This window comes from Microcebus murinus, chromosome 4 (assembly GCF_040939455.1).
Source record: "Microcebus murinus isolate Inina chromosome 4, M.murinus_Inina_mat1.0, whole genome shotgun sequence".
Taxonomy (NCBI): domain Eukaryota; kingdom Metazoa; phylum Chordata; class Mammalia; order Primates; family Cheirogaleidae; genus Microcebus; species Microcebus murinus.
Window position 1 is genome coordinate 102,905,458 of NC_134107.1, and position 20,038 is coordinate 102,925,495.

At 38.0% G+C, this 20,038-nt stretch overlaps 2 protein-coding genes across 2 annotated transcripts in view; one reads left to right on the forward strand and one right to left on the reverse strand.

Annotated features, from left to right (window-relative positions):
- SPA17 (sperm autoantigenic protein 17) overlaps positions 1-20,038 on the forward strand; it is a 306,364-nt gene that overhangs the window by 153,202 nt on the left and 133,124 nt on the right. The gene's annotated exons all lie outside the window — the stretch shown is intronic.
- Positions 7,244-8,669, reverse strand: LOC105864549 (olfactory receptor 8B12). The gene has a single exon (XM_012752491.2). The coding sequence runs from the start codon at positions 8,252-8,254 to the stop codon at positions 7,322-7,324; it is 933 nt and encodes a 310-aa protein (XP_012607945.1). The 5' UTR covers positions 8,255-8,669; the 3' UTR covers positions 7,244-7,321.

Consider the following 20,038-nt stretch of genomic DNA (forward strand, 5'->3'; position numbering starts at 1 on the left):
GTTTTTCTCCACAAACACAAGACAAACAAGCATAAACAAACTTGTATGTCTGTTGTTTTAGATTCTAACTCAGCAACTCCACAAGCTCTATTAAAGAGAATACGGGCCATGTGGGAACTGGGATTTCTGATTCTCTCTCCTGGCTATGCTGTTGGCTAAAAACACTTCCCAGGGGCAGTTCCTCAGTGTCCCCACTGCCTGGTCCTTCAACCATAAGATGGAGATAAGCATTGCTCTCCCTCAAGACCCACTTCTTCCCTGTAGCATCACTGCCCCACACTCTCCTATTTCAGAAATCCAGGCAGAAAACTACCTACAAATATCAGCTATCCTAGGAAGGAGGCTTCACTGTCCAATTACAGGCACTTTGATGCCAAAATTCTAGGGCAGCTGAAACAGCCTATTGCTACCCTGCCTGGGAGCCAAGGGGAGTCTTAGAGGGAAGAGCTACCAGGCCTTGAGACTGAGTCAGAACATTTGGCTGACCTGGAGCTCTGTAGTATTGTGACCTAGCAGGTTACAACCCAGAAAACAAGGGCATGGAAGGAGGACAGATAAGATAATCAGAGAATAGATAAACAAATAAAGAAATGGCCTCTAGAGACTCCTAGGTGGTTGCTCTCCAAGCTCTCCCTACTCCTCTGTTCCAGCTCAGGGTGCCTCAAAGCCACGTTCCTGTCCAAGCATCTGTTTCTAAAACATCCATGCCAAGGAGGCTCCTACATGGATCACGCCTATGGGGACTCCTTGGCCACTGCAATCAGGATGATTGTGGCTGATAAAACCATGACTGGCTTTCCACATGACAGCAAATATAGGCCATCTCACTGAGCAAAGTGAGAGAGCAACTGCCACCTAACATTCATTAATTTGTAAAACTTGTATTTCTTTATGCTGGGTAAAACTGTCATAGGAGAGATGATTGGACCAAATGACCCAGACTCTGTCCAAGAGTCTGTAAGTCATCTTTTAGTTTTAAATTTCAGTTGATTTCTGAATTTATTTTAGGAAATCTTACTTTTTTTTCCTCATTATTTCCTCTCCTGTGACAGTTTTGCCTAAAAATTTTAAAATGTCCTAAAGAAAGCAAAAGAGAGAAGAAATTATTTGTTAAAACAAAACACAAAATTCAATTCATTTATTAATTTTCTTAATTATTATTTCTAACCATTTAGCAGTTTGGATGTTCAGAAAAAAAATCCTCCCATTAGAACAGTGAAAAATGCTGAATAAAAATGTTAATAATGAAAATCATAAGCCACTAATTGGCTTAGCTTGTCTGAAAATAAAGGCGTTTTTAGGAGGGGAAAAAAAAAACAGGAAAGCAAGAATTTAACAGTATAGACGTAGCTAGAGTGAATCTTTCCACTGAAAGTATCTGCCAGTCATTGGAGCAGGGAGCCCAGGCAGGACAGAGGTGAGAATAGAGGCCACCTCACCTCCTCACTGCCCTCATAAATCCGTACCCAAGGAAGGTGAAATCTGAGTGAATGAACTAGAAAAGAATTGCCCCCTCAGGGAGAAGGTAAGGATACAGGCTGATCTCAACCCTGGCTGTGGATGGAAAAGGGGAGCAGGGTAAAAAGTAAAACCCTCTACCCCCAGAATCTGTAACCACACCAACACTCACATGTACATGGACCTGGAACTTACACCACCTCTGTATGACAACAAAAACCCCAAGCTGAACATTTATTAGAAAGAGGTCCTAGAGGTGTCACTATTTATCATGAATCACAAGTGCTCCAAAGGGAAGTTGAGGGTTGTATGAAAGCATTATCTGGTGAAAGTGAACTGAGTTTCTAAGGTAAAGGACAGCCTCTCTGACGAAATGAAATTCAGAGACCCAAAGGATATGGAAGTGCCATCATTATTAGGCTTCTCATCATCACTTCTCGGTTGTTTAGCTAAAATCAAGTTATGTTTGGCTTCTCAGCCTCAGAACCCTATACTCACAGGGGAATCTTCCCATGTGTGAACCTTAGTTGAAATCTCCCCACTAGTATGGCCAGATACTAGTTCCCAGACTCCTGGAATGTACAGCCTAACTACACCACCCAACCTCAACCATCGGATGCTCTGCCTAGGTCTTTGCTTCTGGAACAAGCACTATGAAGAAGCCAGGACAATATAGCGCTCACAGAAGCAAAGACAAAGACAATTTCTTCCAGCAACTATCTGTGGTGTACTTGATATCTAGTCAACAGTGTAACATAACCAACAATCCTGGGCTCTGACCTTAGCTGTCATTCTAGCCATTGGTAGACGGATTAACTATAACCTATATTACAAGGAAAGTGTTAAGAGGACAACTTCCTTAAAAGAATTAAAAAGGAGTCCTAACAACCATTACTGCTCAAAATCAAGAGATGAATCACGGAGATTTTATCGCAGCAAGGTAGATAGTCTTGTTCCTCAAGATGTTGACCTGACAGTTTATCACTGGCCCCACCCACCTTGGTGGAGGAAACTGTGTGTAATTTACTCTAGCTCATAGCTTAAGGGGAAGATCTGAGGTAAATGTATCTCCCTAATCCAAAGAAAGAAATAAACATATTTCTGGAATCTGCAGATGCTAAAGATTTGGACGATTGGGTGAACAAAGGATGATGAAAAGAATCAAAACAAAAGACAAAGATGGTAACACTACAGACCGTGTTTCCCTGAAAATAAGACAGGGTCTTATATTTATTTTTCCTCAAGAAGACACCCTAAAGCTTATTTTCAGGGGATGTGTTATTTTTTTTAAGTACGGTACAACAATCTACATTTATTCAAATATAGTTAAGTCGTCTTCTTCTGGAACAACATCATAACTCTCCAAACGCTGAATTTCATCCTGAATTTCTTGTGACTCTATTTCCTTTAGAACCATTGGCCGGGATCTGACAGGGGGAGCCAACCTTGTTGGTGGGGCTGCCCACACCTTTCCGGTCACCTCTGGGATAGTAGCTGTCACCATGGGGCAGATGAAAAGGGCTGCTCGTCTTCTTTACCGCTCCACGACGAAATGCATGGGTTGTGCAGATACGCTGCGTAGCCACCCCCATCACTAGGTCTTATTTTTGGGGTAGGGCTTATATTGTGCAAATGCTTAGAAATCCTGCTAGGGCTTATTTTATAGGTAGGTCTTATTTTCAGGGAAACACAGTATTACAATGCTAGTTCTTATGACTACAAATCCACCTGCCTGTGATGTAAGTGCTGATTGGAGAAGCCTGATTCAGGAGAGGACCTATGTTATGCAAGTAAAGGTTGATACAATTGTGATCACAAAAGAACAGTTGTTTTGTGTCCCCTAGTTGGGTCACAGCATCAGCAAACCCTATAACTTATGAGCCATCGGTAGGTAACAGACTGGAAGGGCCATGGCTTATAAGTGGTATAAAGAGGGAGTGACCCTAACAACAAAGAAGCAGAAGGAAAAGGCTCACTCTCTGATATTACATAGGTGATAATGTTTTTCTCTGTCACAAAGCTCATTGAAAAACTAAAGATAAAAATGTATTTGGAGTGTTGAAGTGAGAATTCATTCCAGTTAGGGTGACCAAAGAACAAAAAGAAGAGAGAGAGCTGAAGCTCTGGTCTACCTGTCAACTTAGCAAAAATATATATCTCAGAAAGGAATTAAAAAGATTAAACAACACATTTGTAAACAACACATAGGTCAAAGAAGAAGAAATCACAGGAAAAACTGGAAAGTATTTTGAACTGAAAAATAGGGAAGATACAATAGGAATCTCTCCTGAGATAATAATCAGAAATCTAGATAAAAATTTTAACATGAAAGTGATAGTCACAATATTATTTACACTAATAAAATATTGGGGAGAACCACATATACTCACCAGCAAACTGGTATTAACTGAGCAGCACCTAAGTGGACACATAGGTGCTACAGTAATAGGGTATTGGGCAGGTGGGAAGGGGGAGGGGGCGGGTATATACATACATAATGAGTGAGATGTGCACCATCTGGGGGATGGTCATGATGGAGACTCAGACTTGTGGGGAGAGGGAGGAAAGGGGATTTATTGAAACCTTAAAATCTGTACCCCCATAATATGCCAAAAGAAAAAAAATATTGGGGAGACTGACACAGTTTTAATGTTCAAAAACAGGAAAAAACTTAAATAAAATATGACATTGCTATATGATGAAATCCATGAAAAAATTATAATTCAAAAAATAATAATTGATAAGGAATGAAGATCACATTATAATAAATAAAACAACATTTTATAACACAGCACATGAAAGATGATTCCACTGGAAGAAACTTTCCTACTCCAGATGAGATTCTCTTTTCCTGTTCTCCAAATGGTGCTGTGGATCAGTTAGCTGTGTTATGTAACAATCAAACAAAATCTCATTGGCATACAACAATGAATATTTGTTCCTCACATGTCTACAGGTTGACTGTGGTAGTTTATCCTGTCTGGGCTTAAGGGGGCAGCTCTGCTTGCTCTGCACAGTGCACACTGCCCACATGTGCTCATGGTGAGAATGGGTCACCCAGGAGAGGCTCTTCTCAGAGGAAGAGAAATGAGCACAAGACAACAAATCCCACCATGCAAACACATTCCAAGCTCTTGTTTGCATCACATCTGGGAAGATCTTGTTAGCCAAAATGGGTCACACGGCCAAGCCAACCATCAATGGGCAAGGAAATATACCTTACCTCTAGGAGACAATGGCAAGTGAATGGACACATAACACTACTAGATGAGTGATGAATTTTAACCAGTAATGCAAGCTACCACATTGAGGTAATTTTTTCTTTTGTACATATCTCACATTCCAAATTTGCAACAATAAATATAAGTTGCTCCAAGAATCAGAAAAGGAAAAACCATGTGCCTCATTGATTAAAAGTGATAAATAAACATGTATAGAAATGTATACTGAATTAAAAATACTTGCCATCCTGGTGCTTTAGCTATCAAAGGCTCTGACCTCACCACAGCATCAACCAAATAAAAATGGAGGTGGTGCCACCATGGGGTAAGCACAGAAGATCAGGGAACCCAAATGGTACTCTGTGGTTACTCTTTACTCTGCAGCTACAGAGGCCCACAGTCATGCCTCTAGGCCAAGGATGCCTCTGCTCTCCCTCCTCTTTCTCAGCCACATCTCTTCCCAGGACTCTTCTGTGACTGGCTCCTCTTCTTTTTACCCCTGCAATGTTTTCTGTCCCATCCTCTTCTGAGCTGTCTCCATTAGGAAAACCATCCCATTAGAGGCAAATGGAAATTGCTTCCTCTTTTATACAACTTTAAAACAAGAAGAGGCACTGGATATGTTTATACACACACATACATACACACATACAAATGCTTGAATATGGGAAGAGTCCTAAGAAATTAGCAACAATTGTTGCTTCTAGAGAGGAGAATTTAGGTGTGAATTGACTAAATGGGAGGAAGACATATTTTCACTGAATAACCTCCACTAATATTGTTTAATATCATACCATGTGCAAGTATTACTTAGTCAAAATATATTTCTTTTTTAATGAAAGTCAGAGAGGGGTTCGTGTTTCTCATGACTAAGCAGAGTTCCAGGAAGGTGAAGCAACTTGCCTCAGGCCATGCAAAAGCTCAAGGAAGTACTAATAATTAGATGAAGGAATTCTTGCAGGGTGAGCACTAAGATTTAATTAGTGTCTTGCATTTTCAAACACCCCATGGAGTCAGGATCATTGTCTCACTTTTAAAAATAAAGAAATTAATATGTAGAGAGAATAAATAATTTGCCCAAAGTCATACAACTACTAAGCAACTGAGCCAGGATATAAAACCAACTCCATTATATGCCTCATGAATCTCTGTTTTTCTCTACTCCCTACCTCACATGGCTTATTCACCTCACCCACAATTCTCCTGAACTCACTTCTCTTTCCCTATTCCATGTTTACTAAAGCAAAATCTTTGTATGCACGTGTACACACACACACACACACACACACACACACGCTCTGAGTCTATGACTTCACCCTCTTTGATCTGTGTCATACCAAAGGACAAAGCTAAACAATCAACCAAATTTCTATTTTTCCCCAAAGAAGAAATTTTTCCCAAGGAAAAGTTCATAAATTGAAGTGTCTCCCCAGCACTGAAGATACTAGGGTTTTCCAAATAACCTTCCTTTGCTAATAGTAAATCATTTAGATCAAAGTGTTCTAATGTATTATTAATATACAAGGGCTGTCCAGAAACTATCCGCCATGTAACCATTCTCATTATATTAACAATGGCTAGATACTTTCTGGACAGCCTTCATACACTCTCTTTATACAATTTTGTGGATTTACAAACCAATCTTGGATGAATTGTCCCTTTCCCACATACATCTATAGGAGAAGGTCAGCCCTGTCTGCAGTGTCTTAAAATTCAATGGAAATTGCCTCTTCTAATAATCAGCTGCTTGGTGCTGCCTTGATATATCTACCTAAACCCTCAATTATTTACTGCCTCTTTAGAATTTCCAGATCTGTAGTGGATTATCCAAAGCCACAGAGTTTTACATCATAGCTCAAACACCCAAACTAACCCTTGAAAAAGCTCTAAATTCTGATTATCTTAGTCTTAAAATAAGGTATGATATTCCACTCAGCAACTTTATAATGCTTAAACCTATGGAAGTCCTTTTTCACTAGACTGGGTCCCTCAGGTTCCACACACAACCTCAATCTTAACTCAATGCCATCCTCACACCACAGTCTCATCATACTTCTCTTGTCATTTGGCCAAGATCAATTCAAGAAAAATTTTCATCTCCTACCCTCTTGAAAAAAAATATAACATTCAAAAAATGATTTATTGAGAAGTTACATTAAATTACTATGAATAGAATCAGATTTTAATGTGTTAAGTTGTAATACTTTTAAAAGGAAATCTGCAAGGGCAGCAATGAAGCAAGAAAACATGGCATAAAGGGGGGAAAAAAAGCATTAATAGATTGTAATTCAAGGGCCCAGATTCCATTCCCAGTTATGGCACCAAGTAGTTGTATACCCTTGAGCAACATATACATTTCTGAGTCTCCAACATGTTTTAATTGAGGAAGCTAGATTAAAAGATGTATAAGGCCCAATCAAGATTAAATGATCTATGATTATAGAAAATATTTACATAAAATGAAGAGAGCTTGGAAGCAGGGGCAGGGAGAAAACATCTGCACTAAAACACTCATCCAAATGTGAAGATTTAAAATTCTCTGTATAAGACAGAAAAAAAAACTAGAACTTGGATTCCTCATTGAAAACACACACACTAATAAGCAAAGCATTTTACTGTCTTCCTCAAACACTACTCCTTTCTTAAAAAAATAATTTTCTGCCCAAAGTTTTCCTCAGGGCAACTTTGACATCTTTGTTCCTCAAGCTATAGATCAATGGGTTTAACATGGGCACCACAATGGTATAGAACAAGGAAGACACTTTCCCTTGGTCAAGGGGAAAAATAGAAGGTGGTTTGAGATACATGAAAGCCCCAGAACCAAAGAAAAGAGAAACCACAATCATGTGGGAGCTACAGGTGCTGAAGGCTTTGGACCTACCCTCAGTGGAACTAATGTGAAGAATGCTGGAGAGAATGAGGGCATAAGAAATGAAGATGGTGACAATGGGCATTCCAATGTCAATGGCAACAACAATAAAGACCACCAGCTCGTTCACATAAGTGCTATTGCAGGAGAGCTCAAGGAGGGGAAGGATGTCACACATGAAATGATTGACAAGGTTGTCAGCACAGAAGGTCAGACTCATTATGCTTCCTGTGTGGGCCATTGCCCCAGAAAACCCCATGCCATAGACACCTGACAAAAGGAGCAAACACACCTGGGGAGACATGGTGACTGTGTACACCAGTGGATTACAGATGGCAACATAGCGGTCATATGCCATTGCTGACAGGATGAAGGACTCAGAGACAACAAAGAAGCAGAAGAAAAAAAGCTGAGTCATACACCCAGCATAGGAGATGATGTTCTTCTTTGAGACAAAACTCATCAGCATTTTGGGAGTAATGGTAGTAGAGTAACACAAATCTATTAAGGAGAGGTTGAAGAGGAAGAAGTACATGGGAGTGTGCAGGTGAGAGTTCAGCCCAATCAGGGTTATCAAGCCAAGGTTCCCCACCACGGTGACCACGTAGAAACTTAGAAACAGGAAGAAGAGGAGAATCTGGAGTTCTGGCTGGTTGGTTAAGCCTGCGAGGATAAACTCTGTCACGGAAGAGTTTTCAGCTGCCATTCTTCTCTAGGGTTGGGGAAGGGAGGTCTGTGTAGACAAGAGAAGAGGGGCACTTAGAGAAAAAGAAACACCACCACCACCTTCCCAGTATCCATCCCCCATTCTTGAGAAAGGAATCCACAGAGAGAGATTTGAACTTTGGTAGGAAGGTTTTTACCATTTGCTATGGATCTATCTTCACAGCCCCTGTGACTTTAACTTCCAGAGTACGATAAGAGGCTAAACGTTGCCTCCAGAAAGAGAGCTGGTGCTGCTGAAAAAGAGGGGTACCAAAAATAAGCTGGTTGTCTTTCAGATCTTTAAGCCAGTCTTTTTTCTATGTCGTTCCCTCTCCTGCCTCTGCTTTAGTTGCTGAAACCTGGACCTCTTCCCTGGAGAGAGTCCCGACAGGCAGAAGCTATGGTGGCTCTGTTCAGAGCTTCTACCTCTGGGTCAGAGCTATCAGATCAAGAAGGCAAGGTCATGCTTTTCCAAGATCTCTTAGCTCAAGTGGCTGTAGATTTAATAATAATTTTTTAAAGCTAACACTTATTCAGCAGTCACTATGAGAGGCTCTGTTCAAAGAGCTATGTGGCAATATTATTATCCCCATTTTACAGATGAAACAACTAGAATTACATAACTAGCCAAAAGTCTCCACACTACTAAGTTGCAGCTGGAAGGTGGATTTTGGCTATCGGACTCTCATAGTTTGCACTTGTGACGACCATGTTACATGACTGACCAGTGTCAGGCAGGCACTCACCTTCCTTCATTTTAGAGCCATAATGCTACGCTCTACTGCGTCTTGTCCATAATCATTCTGGGGAGGAAAACGACCCTAGTGAATAGAAGATGACAGCTTTGAGCTCAGAGCCCACTCTCTCCTCCCAGTCCAGATTAAAGGATCAGAACCTCTGATTTACCTCATAACTCTTTCTGCACTGAAGAATATTATTTCTAATTGTTCATTTGCCCAAAGTTCCCTCCAACTTCCAGGAAGAAGTCAGTGCCTTTTCCTAACAAGTGGATAACAGGAGACTAAAGAATTTTATTCTAGATGACTGATCTCAGTGACTCCCTCAAGACCATTTCCTCAGAGATAACCTTCCCTGAGGTAATCAGATTACCTTATCTTGTTTATACCTTGGAATTGCTTGATTTGGCTCTTAGAGAGAATTCTTTCTTTCAACTAACATGTACCCAGTACTATTAAGAGACAATCATTGTGGGGAAAAAGTGATCATCATTACATTTCTTTAATATCCAATAATGTACCTAACACAGTGTCCTTATACTGACTCCTAGCTGCCAAGATCCAAAGTACAAATACACAAATATATCCTGCACCTGAATATTATTTATTTCTCATAATAATGATATCCATTTCATATGTAACAGAGACACCACCTCTGATCACAGAGACAATATGTTTCAGAGCCCACAGTCATGCCTAGTGGTCTGTCTAAACCACTAGGCTAAATTACCTTCTCATGAGAGCTACTGAAATATAAAGCAGGGTCCTTCCTTCTTAGATCTGACAGTCTCTTGGAAAAAAAAAACAAATAAATATTCAATTAATTTTTTAAAAAGATGCAGTCAGAGCCATCAAAAGCTAACCCAAAGGGCTATTATAATTTAGAATAGTACATCCAATAATTCATATTCCAATTCATTCCAGGAATTAACTGCACTATTCCCAGCTCAGTTAAGAAAAGGACACTTCTCTGACTCCTCTCCATTGTCTTCTCATGGAGTGTAAATTTGATGGTATAGGTTATTAAGTAAGAAATGCCCAATTTCCTTAAGTGCTAAGTTTGACAGTCAATATCTCTGACATTTCACTTTAACACTTCTTGTTTTATTTTTATTGTTTTGCTTGTTTTCGTTTGTATTTATTTTTTATTTCAGCATATCACAGGAGTATAAATGTTTAGGTTACATATATTGCCTTTGCCCCACCCAAGTCAGAGCTTCAAGTGTGTCCATCCCCCAGATGGTGTAAACCACACCTATTAGGTGTGAATATATCAATCCCCTCCCCCTTCCCACCTGTCTGATGCAAGTGTAGTATCTGTTCTTATCAGTTCTATTTTTATTGTGAAGGTACATCCTCATTCTTTCAAGCACATAGTTTGGCTTGTGATTTATCTTTCAAATTTTTTTAACAGCAATTTTTGTGAAAATCATGGATAAGTCAAAAATTCATGTTATTTTAAAATATGAGCTCCGTTGTGAAACTAGTGCTGCACAGACAGCTCGAAATATCAATGAATTGTTTGGGAAGGATGTGGCTAATGAACACACAGTACATCAATGGTTGGAGAAGTTTCGTTCTGGTGATTTTAATCTTGAAAATGAGCCATGTGGCTGACCCGAGACCAAGGTGGATAATGATGAGCTGAAAGCTGTAATGGAAGCAAATCCAACTTAACCTACAAGTGAATTAGCAGCAAAGATTGACATTACTATTCCAACAATATTCATGAAATATGGTCAATCGATTACAGCGGAAGTCTACTGCCACCAATTGGATGAAATGATAAGGCTGCTTGCATAAAGCTGCCGAGATTGGTCAATAGAGACAGGCCAATCCTCTTGCAAGATAGTGCTCAACCACATGTTGCACAAACAATACTGCTGAAACTACAGAGGCTGGACTTGGAAACTCTGTCATCTACTGTATTCACCAGAACTTACACCAACTGACTTCTTCTAGGCTTTGGACCACTTCTTGCAAGGAAAAATATTCAATTCTCAACAAGCTGTGGGAAATGCCTTTTGCAATTTCATCACTACTTGCTTCTCCACTGCTGGCATAAACAAGCTACATTTAAGATGGCAAAACGATGTTGATAGTTTAGGTGCATACTTTAATTAATAGTACTGCTTCTTGTTTGAGATATAATAAACTAAACTTTTGACTAGAAATTGGACATTTCACATTTAATAACCTACTAACAAAAGATCCCTATCAGGTAACTGCCCTCAACCTCTGTCAAGAACGGCCTTTCTCTAAATTACTAACTAGTCAAAAGTCCCTTTGACTGTCCCTGTCTTCCACCCACTTTTCTTTGAGCACTTCTCCCAACCGTCTTCCTAGCTGTTCAGTGCTCTCAAACTGAATCCTAGTAGATGAGATTCCCAGTGCAGGAACACATCCAAACATGTTCTTCCTCTTTGGTTTGCTTTTGTTTTGTTGTTTTTTTTCCTTCTACGCCCTACCTCCAACCTCTGCCTTGACAAAAACTGTCTATCTCATGTTGCGATCTCTCAGATATTTACTTATTTTTTTTAACATCAAACCCACAAACTCATAGACTTTTAGACCTGAAAAGATGAGAGATTACCTCGTCCAGTGTTTTCTAACACTAGACTATTTATTAAAAAGAAATTCTGGGCTCCACCCAGACCTTCTGAATTAGAATCTCTATAGATCTGGATATGGCAGCTGTGTTTTTTAGATCTTCCCAAGTATTTCCAATGCCAGGAACTTACAAATGCACAGAACTAATATTTACTTTCACCTTACAAAGTCTACTAAGGAGTTCCAAAGAAGCAGAGCCACTTGCCCAAGATCATATATCGAGTTTAAGTCTCCCACATTTGCAATCTCTCCTCATCCATAAACCCATATGACCTTCAAGTTGGCTGGAATGCAAAGCACAAGTAATGAAAATATAAGTGATCAGACTTTTGATTTCAAGTGCCATGGAGTAGTTGGTATTGTATGTACTTACCCTCTGACTACAAAAAACCCTAAGACTGGAAAAAATATATAAAGCTTATTTGCAATCTTTGGAAAGCAGACAGGACAGGGTTAAAATTCTTGAGAAAAAGAAAGAAAATGAGGTAACTATTACATTCACCCCAACTTTCTCTATGGGCATTTTCAAAACCAAGGATACTAAAGTGGAGTCCCAACAAATGGCGGCAGCCTTTACTGGTGGAATAAAGAAAGCTTAGCCGGGCGCTGTGGCTCACGCCTGTAATCCTAGCTCTTGGGAGGCTGAGGCGGGCGGATTGCTCAAGGTCAGGAGTTCAAAACCAGCCTGAGCAAGAGCGAGACCCCGTCTCTACTATAAATAGAAAGAAATCAATTGGCCAACTGATATATATATAAAAAATTAGCCGGGCATGGTGGCACATGCCTGTAGTCCCAGCTACCAGGGAGGCTGAGGCAGAAGGATCGCTCGAGCCCAGGAGTTTGAGGTTGCTGTGAGCTAGGCTGACGCCACGGCACTCACTCTAGCCTGGACAACAAAGCGAGACTCTGTCTCAAAAAAAAAAAAATAAATAAATAAATAAATAAATAAATAAATAAAAATAAAGAAAGCTTAGAGTTTAAGGATACTAAGACAGCTAGAATTTGTGGGGCAAGGTATGTAAAGGAAGAAGACACAGAAAAGGACCCTCGGGCAGCTGCACAAAGGACCTCCTTAAGTTTTTGACTGAATCCTACATTTTATATATGCAGGGCAAGATTCTACAGGTTTAGGAGACAACAGCTTGTGGGGTACCAAGAACTGAACAGAGATCACAGAGGATGCACAACGCTAGGATGATGTCAGACTTCTGACCAAGTGGTAGTAGAGAAATTTTGGTCAACAAACCAGGCATTACGATAAGACCCCTGAAAAGCTATATGCTAACAGTAAGGACTATACCCTTAGGCTAAAAAAGCTATATGCTAACAGTAAGGACTATACCCTTAGGCTAAAGGCAAAACTGAGTTACAACTAAGGCGAAATCCATGTCTTTACAGGATCAGAGTGATCTTCTAGTAAATGAATTGCATCCCAAAACAAAATTTAACACTCTGTAGGAAAGGATAATATAAGCCACTGCCTCTAAGACATTTCTATAACATCTAGCATCATTAAAATCAAAAATTACTAGATATATAAAGAAGCAAGAAACTATGACCCATAATCAAGAAGGAAAAATATATTCAATAGAAGCAGATCCACACCTGATCTAGATGTTGAAATTAACAGAAAGAGTTTAAAATAACTACTATAATGATTTTTTAATTTACATAAAAACAGAATTGGCTAATGTATAGTAATAATAAAGATAATAAAGATAACCTAATGAAAATTTCAAAACCAAAAAATATTAGAAATAAAAAATTCATCAGAATGGCTTAATAGCATTAACTGCACATAGTCAAAGAAAGGATCAGGACAAGCAAAGATAGATCAATAGAAATTATCCATACTAAAATATAACAGGAAAACTATAATTTAAAAAAGAACATAGTACCTAAAACCTTCAGGACAACACTAAATAATCCAACATATATATAATCAGAGCTCCAAAATGTGAACCAAGTGAGAATTGGGCAGAAAAAATATTTTAAATGATGATAGATGAAAATTTTCCAAATTTGATAAAATATATAAATCCACAGAAAAAAGTTCAGGAAACCATAAGCAAGATAAATACAAAATATACCATACCTAGGCATATCATAGTGAAAGTGCTGCAAATCAATAATAAAGAAAAGAAGCTTAAAGGCAACTAGAGATAAAAGACACATTGCTTTCAAAGGAACTAAAATAAGAACTGACATTATTAAAAAACTGGAAGTTATAAGACAATTAAATGACCTTTAAAATACTGAAAGAAATAAATTGCTAAGCTAGTATTCTATATCTGGCAAAAATATCCTTCAAAAAATAAAGGAAGGAATTTTCATACAAACAAAAGATAAAAGAATTTGTCACTAACAAGCCTACATGACAAAAAAAAAATGAGAATGGGAGGGGTAATGGTTCCAGATGAAAGCTCAGATATTCAGGAAGAAAGGAAGAACACTAGAAATGGTAAGTATGTGGGTAGATACGAAAAGCTATTTTTTAAATTTCCTTAAATTCAAATTTCTTTGACTATTTAAAGCAATAGACAAACAAGTTATGGTAGATATATAATATATGTAGAAGCAAAATGATGATAGCACAATAAAACATCATATGGAAGGCTATAGTAACCAAAATACCATGGTATTGACACAAGAACAGAGATATAGACCTTTGGAACAGGACTGAGAACCCATATATAAAATCATCCTCATATTGTCATCTAATCTTTGACAAAGCAGACAAAAAATATACAATGGGGAAAAGAATCTCTATTCAATAAATAGTGCTGGGAAAACTGGATAACCAAATGCAGATTGAAACTGGATCCACTCTTCTCACCACTCACAAAAATCAACTCGCGATGGATAACAGACTTAAACCTAAGATGTGAAACCTTAAAAATTCTAGAAGAAAATGTTGGGAAAACTCTTACAGACATCAGCCTAGGCAAAGAATTTATGAAGAAGACCCCCCAAACAATCACAACAGCAACAAAAACAAATAAGTGAGGCCAGGTGTGGTAGCTCACACCTGTAATCCTAGCACTCTGGGAGGCCAATGAGGCTGGATCCTTTGAGCTCAGGAGTTTGAGACCAGCCTGAGCAAGAGTGAAACCTCATCTCTACTAAAACTAGAAATTATCTGGACAACTAAAAATATATAGAAAAAATTAGCTGGGCATGGTGGCACATGCCTGTAGTCCCAGCTACTCAGGAGGCTGAGGCAGAACGATTGCTTGAGCCAGGAGTTTGAGGTTGCTGTGAGTTAGGCTGACGCCCATGGCACTCTAGCCTGGGCAACACAGTGAGACTCTGTCTTGAAAATAAATAAATAAATAAATAAATAAGTCAGACCTGATCAAATTAAACAGCTTCTGAACAGCCAAGGAAACTATCATTAGAGCGAGTAGACAACCTATAGAATGGGAGTAAATATTCACATGCTACACATCCGATAAAGGGGTGATAACAAGAATCTATATAGAATTTAAGAAAATTAACAAGAAAAAAATCAAACAGCCCCATTAAAAAGTGGGCAAAGGACATGAACAGAAAATTTTCAAAAGAAGATAGACTAAAACAACATGCTGGCAAGAATGTGAAGTGATAGGAACACTTTTACACTGCTGGTGGGACTACAAATTAGCATAACCTCTGTGGAAAAGAATTTGGAGATACCTCAAAGAGCTAAAAATAGAAATACAATTTGATCCAGCAATCCCACTACTAGGCATCTACCCAAAGGAAAAAAAGACATTCTATAATAAAGACATGTGCACTTGAATATTTATGGCAGCACAATTCACTATTGCAAGGATGCAGAAACAAACCAAGTACCCGTCAATCCATGAGTGGATTAATAAAATATGGCATATGTATACAATGGAATACTAGTCAATTACAAAAAAAACAGTGGTGATCTAGCACCTCTTATATTTTCCTGGATAGAGGTTGAGCCCATCCTCTGAAGTGAGGTATCACAAGAATGGAAGAATAGGTACCACATGTACTCACCATCAAATTGGCACTAACTGAACAACACTATGGTGCTCACATGGAAGTAATATTCATTGGGGCTTGGGGAGGTGGGGGAGGGTAAACTCACAACTAATGGACATGGTGAGCATTGTATGGGGGAAGGGCATGCCTCTAATCCTGACTTGGGTAAGGCAAAGTCATAACATGTAACCAAAATGTTTGTACCCCCATAATATCCTGAAATTTAAAAAAGTAAATATAATAAAGAAATGAATATAAGACTAATATATAAAAATTAACTGCGTTTCTACATACTAACAAAAAATAATTGCAAAATGAAATTTTAAGATATCATTTACATAGCAATAAAAAAATACCTAGGAATGTATTTAACAAAATTTGTGTATGACCTCTATACTGAAAACAATAAAATATGACTGAACAATATTTAGAAAATATATATCAATGGAAAGATATATCATGTTCATGGATTGGAAAACTATGTTATATTAATTTATGGATTCAATTTAATATCAGTTAAAATATCAGCAGACATGTTGGCTTAAAGTGACAAGATGATTCTAAAAGTTACATGGAAAGGCAAAGGAACTAGATTACCCAAATAACCTTGAAAAAGAAAAAGAAAGTTGCAGAAATTATACTACTTAACTCCAAGAATTATATAAAGTTTCCGAAATTAAAACAAGATAGTAGCAAAGTAAGTACAGGCAAACAGATTAATAGAACAGAGTACAATGTTCAGAAATAGATACACATGTAGGATCAATTGAATTTTTTTTACAAAGATGCTAAAGCAATTCAGTGAGGGAAAAAACATCTCTTCAATGAATGGTTCTGAAACAACTAGATATCTATATATAAACAAAAATGGTCTTTGACCCCTATTTTATACTATCTTATACCATACACAATTAATTCATGATGGATCAGAGACTTAAATGTAAAACCTAAGCCTATAAAGCATCTAGAAAAAAACAGAAGAGCATCTTTAAGACCTTAGGGAAGACCTTAGGGAAGGAAGGATTTCTTAAACATAAAAAAATGTTAACCATAAAAGGAAAAAAAAAATAAATTCAATTTGATCAAAATTTAAAACTCCTGTTCTTCAAAATATACCATTGAGAAACTATAAAGGCAAACCACAGAAGGAAGAAAATATTCACAATACATGTATCTGTCAAAATACTCATCTATAACATATAAATAGCACATACGTATAAATTATTAAAAGGCTAAAAAAGTTTTATGGGACAAAGATTTGAACAGATAATCCAGAAGATGCCCAAATGGCCAACAAGCAAATGAAAAGTTGCCATTTATTAAAGAAAGGCATACTAAAACCATAATGAGCTATCACTTTATACCCATCACAATAGCTAAAATTAAAAAGACTGACAGTACCAAATATTGGCAAGAATATGGGGCAAATAAAACTCTCTTACATTGATAGTAGAAATTTAAAATGGTACAACTACTTATAAAACTGGCAGTATCTCTAATAAAATAAAAGAAACACCTTGTGATCCAGTAATTTCACTTCTAGTCCAAAAAATTAATGTCATATCCACAAAGTCTCACAAACATTCATAGCAATTTTGTTTCTAACAGCCAAAAACTAGAAATGACCCAAATAAATATCAACAGAATAAATAAGCCATGGTATCTTCATACAATGGAATAACACTCAGCAATGAAAAAGAACAGACTGTTGATACATGCAGTAACCTGGGTGAATCTTAAAAAGATGGATTAGGGGCCAGGTGCGGTGGCTCACGCCTGTAATCCTAGCACTCTGGGAGGCTGAGGCCAGCGGATCACTCAAGGTCAGGAGTTCAAAACCAGCCTGAGCAAGAGCGAGACCCCGTCTCTACTAAAAATAGAAAGAAATTAATTGGCCAACTAAAAATATATAGAGAAAAAATTAGCCGGGCATGGTGGCACATGCCTATAGAGTCCCAGCTACTCGGGAGGCTGAGGCAGAAGAATCGCTTGAGTTCAGGAGTTTGAGGTTGCTGTGAGCTAGGCTGACGCCACAGCACTCTGGCTCAGGCAATGGAGTGAGACTCTGTCTCAAAAAAAAAAGGTGGATTAGTCTAGAAAAGTACACCAGGAATACACTAAGAAAAACCTAGAATGCTAAGCTTAAAGGTAATTTGTTAGCCAGTGGGTAACCTCTAAGAGTCATTGTATAACAAAGTGACATCCATTAAAATCATTCAACAAATACTGAGAAAATGTGTCAGACACTGTTCTAGGGGCAGCAGATAAAACATTAGCCAAAACAAAGTCCTCTGCCCTCACTGAGCTCTTATTCCAGTAGAAGGAAAACAGATAATAAAATAAGTATATAATTTGTGTGATATACTTGATGATAACAAGAGCAATAAAAAACAAAGCAAGGAAAGAGAATAGGAAGGGCAGGAGTTCTGAGTTATATGTTTAAATAGAATGGTAGGTTATGACTCTTTAATAGGGTGACATTGAAGTAACATCTTGAAAGACTATGATCATTGTTGTACTGGTAAAAACATTTACTCTAATGACCACCAGGTGAATGTTGCTTTGGGTATCACAATGCATTATTGTTCTATACTTCAGACTATAGCTCTCCCTAAGCACTAGCTCAAATGAATACTGGATGTGACAAGTTAGAGAAGCAAAAGAACTTTTTGAACTTTTTACAAAATCACAGGTCACATCACTGCCTGCATGCATTTTTCTGTTCTTTACACAACCAGCACCAGCTGCTCTAAATTCCCTTGATTTTCAAATCAGCTCTCAGGGAGGAATCTGATAAACTCCTTTGTATAAGGAGGAAGTGAACTGGTAAGTAGCCACCTACACTTCAAATCCTTTTACAAGGCCAATTATGAAACCTTTAGCCAAGGGGAAAAGAAATCTCTATTTGAAGAAACAAACATCAGTGAGCAAGTAGGTAAGCTCTGTTTTTGATAAGGGTTTCTCTTGAGAAGTTTATGGAATCACACTACAAAGGCAGAAACCCAGCTTCTTCTCAAGTTCAACTACAATCCCAGCACCAATCATTGTGTGTTTATGTGTGCACACGCATCAGCGTCTACTTGCTAATCCACCTCTGGGAGACATTTTCAGCCAATGCTCCGTGATAACTGTACCTCATCTGTAGCTTTACACTCAGAATTCTGCAGTGTCCTACAGTAGTAACTCTAATGAATCCCAAAGCCTGATCTTAATCCCACTACACATTCAGTTACAAGTGAAGAAAAACAATTAACTATCATAAACTCTCTTAGGGATCTAAAGGCAGAGAAACTTCAGGGGTTCATTAAAAGTTGACTTTTCATTAGGAGCCTAAGAGGTTTCTTGTCTGGATGATGCAACACCAGGAAAAGTTCGTCTGAGTTGATGTCATTTCAGAGACTACTGCTATGAAAACTTTATTTCAAATGCATTTCAACCATGGCATCTCCAAAGTCAAATTCACTGACGACTTGCTCCAGCACAAGCAGGAAATAATACAGAAAGAAGTATTTTTGACCATGTTCATTTTAGTACAGAACCTTCCCCTTTCCAAAACCTGAATCTCTGCTTAATGAATGGCTTCATTGTTTTAGTTAGTGCTATTAATATATAGCACGTATCTAACATATAATGTATGTTTATACATCATACATATTATTACATCTAATGTAAATGTACATCTGATACTGAAATAGGTATACAGTGTCTTTACAAATGTGTCTCAGAGTTTTGGCAAATCATCAAATAGCACTCATATGACCTCAAGTGAGCTGTTCATTGCTACACACCAGAAAAACACAAAACATGCATTAATTCCAACAAGAAGATACATAGAGCCTAGCTGGAGAGAAAAAAGATGCTAGCTGATAGGTCTTCATTTGAAATGGCCTCACTCCTGAGGAAGTAAATAAAATTAAGGTCATTAAACAGGAGTCAGATGAGACAGAATTCTATTTAATGTTCAATTAATTTTTAATTTGTACATTATTTAGCATTTTAAAATTCTAGACTTAGGGATAAAAAGACATGGTTCATTAGCTAGAGGAGCTTTTCATCTAATAGAGACAACTCCCATACTATTGGTTCTTCCTCTCTTCCTCTCTTCTCATATTTCACCTTTTCCAGGGCCCTATGCACTTCTTTTTCTTCTTTAGGGGCTTGGTTCACTCATCTGTTCAACATCTTCCTCTATAAGGAGGGCTCCCAAATGTATAACTTTTTAGTTCTCATATTTCTGTTCGGCCCATAAACTGGTATACAGTCACTTTACTAGATATTTCCAAGAGGCTGTCTTGTGGTCAATTCAAATGCTAACTTCAAAGCGGAGATCCTCTTGTCTTCTACAAAAACAGATATCTCCTCAACTGCCCCCATTTTTTAAGTGGGCATAAGCATTGGAAAGGAACTACATCGTAGTACCAATAAGGTGATAGTCAATTTGC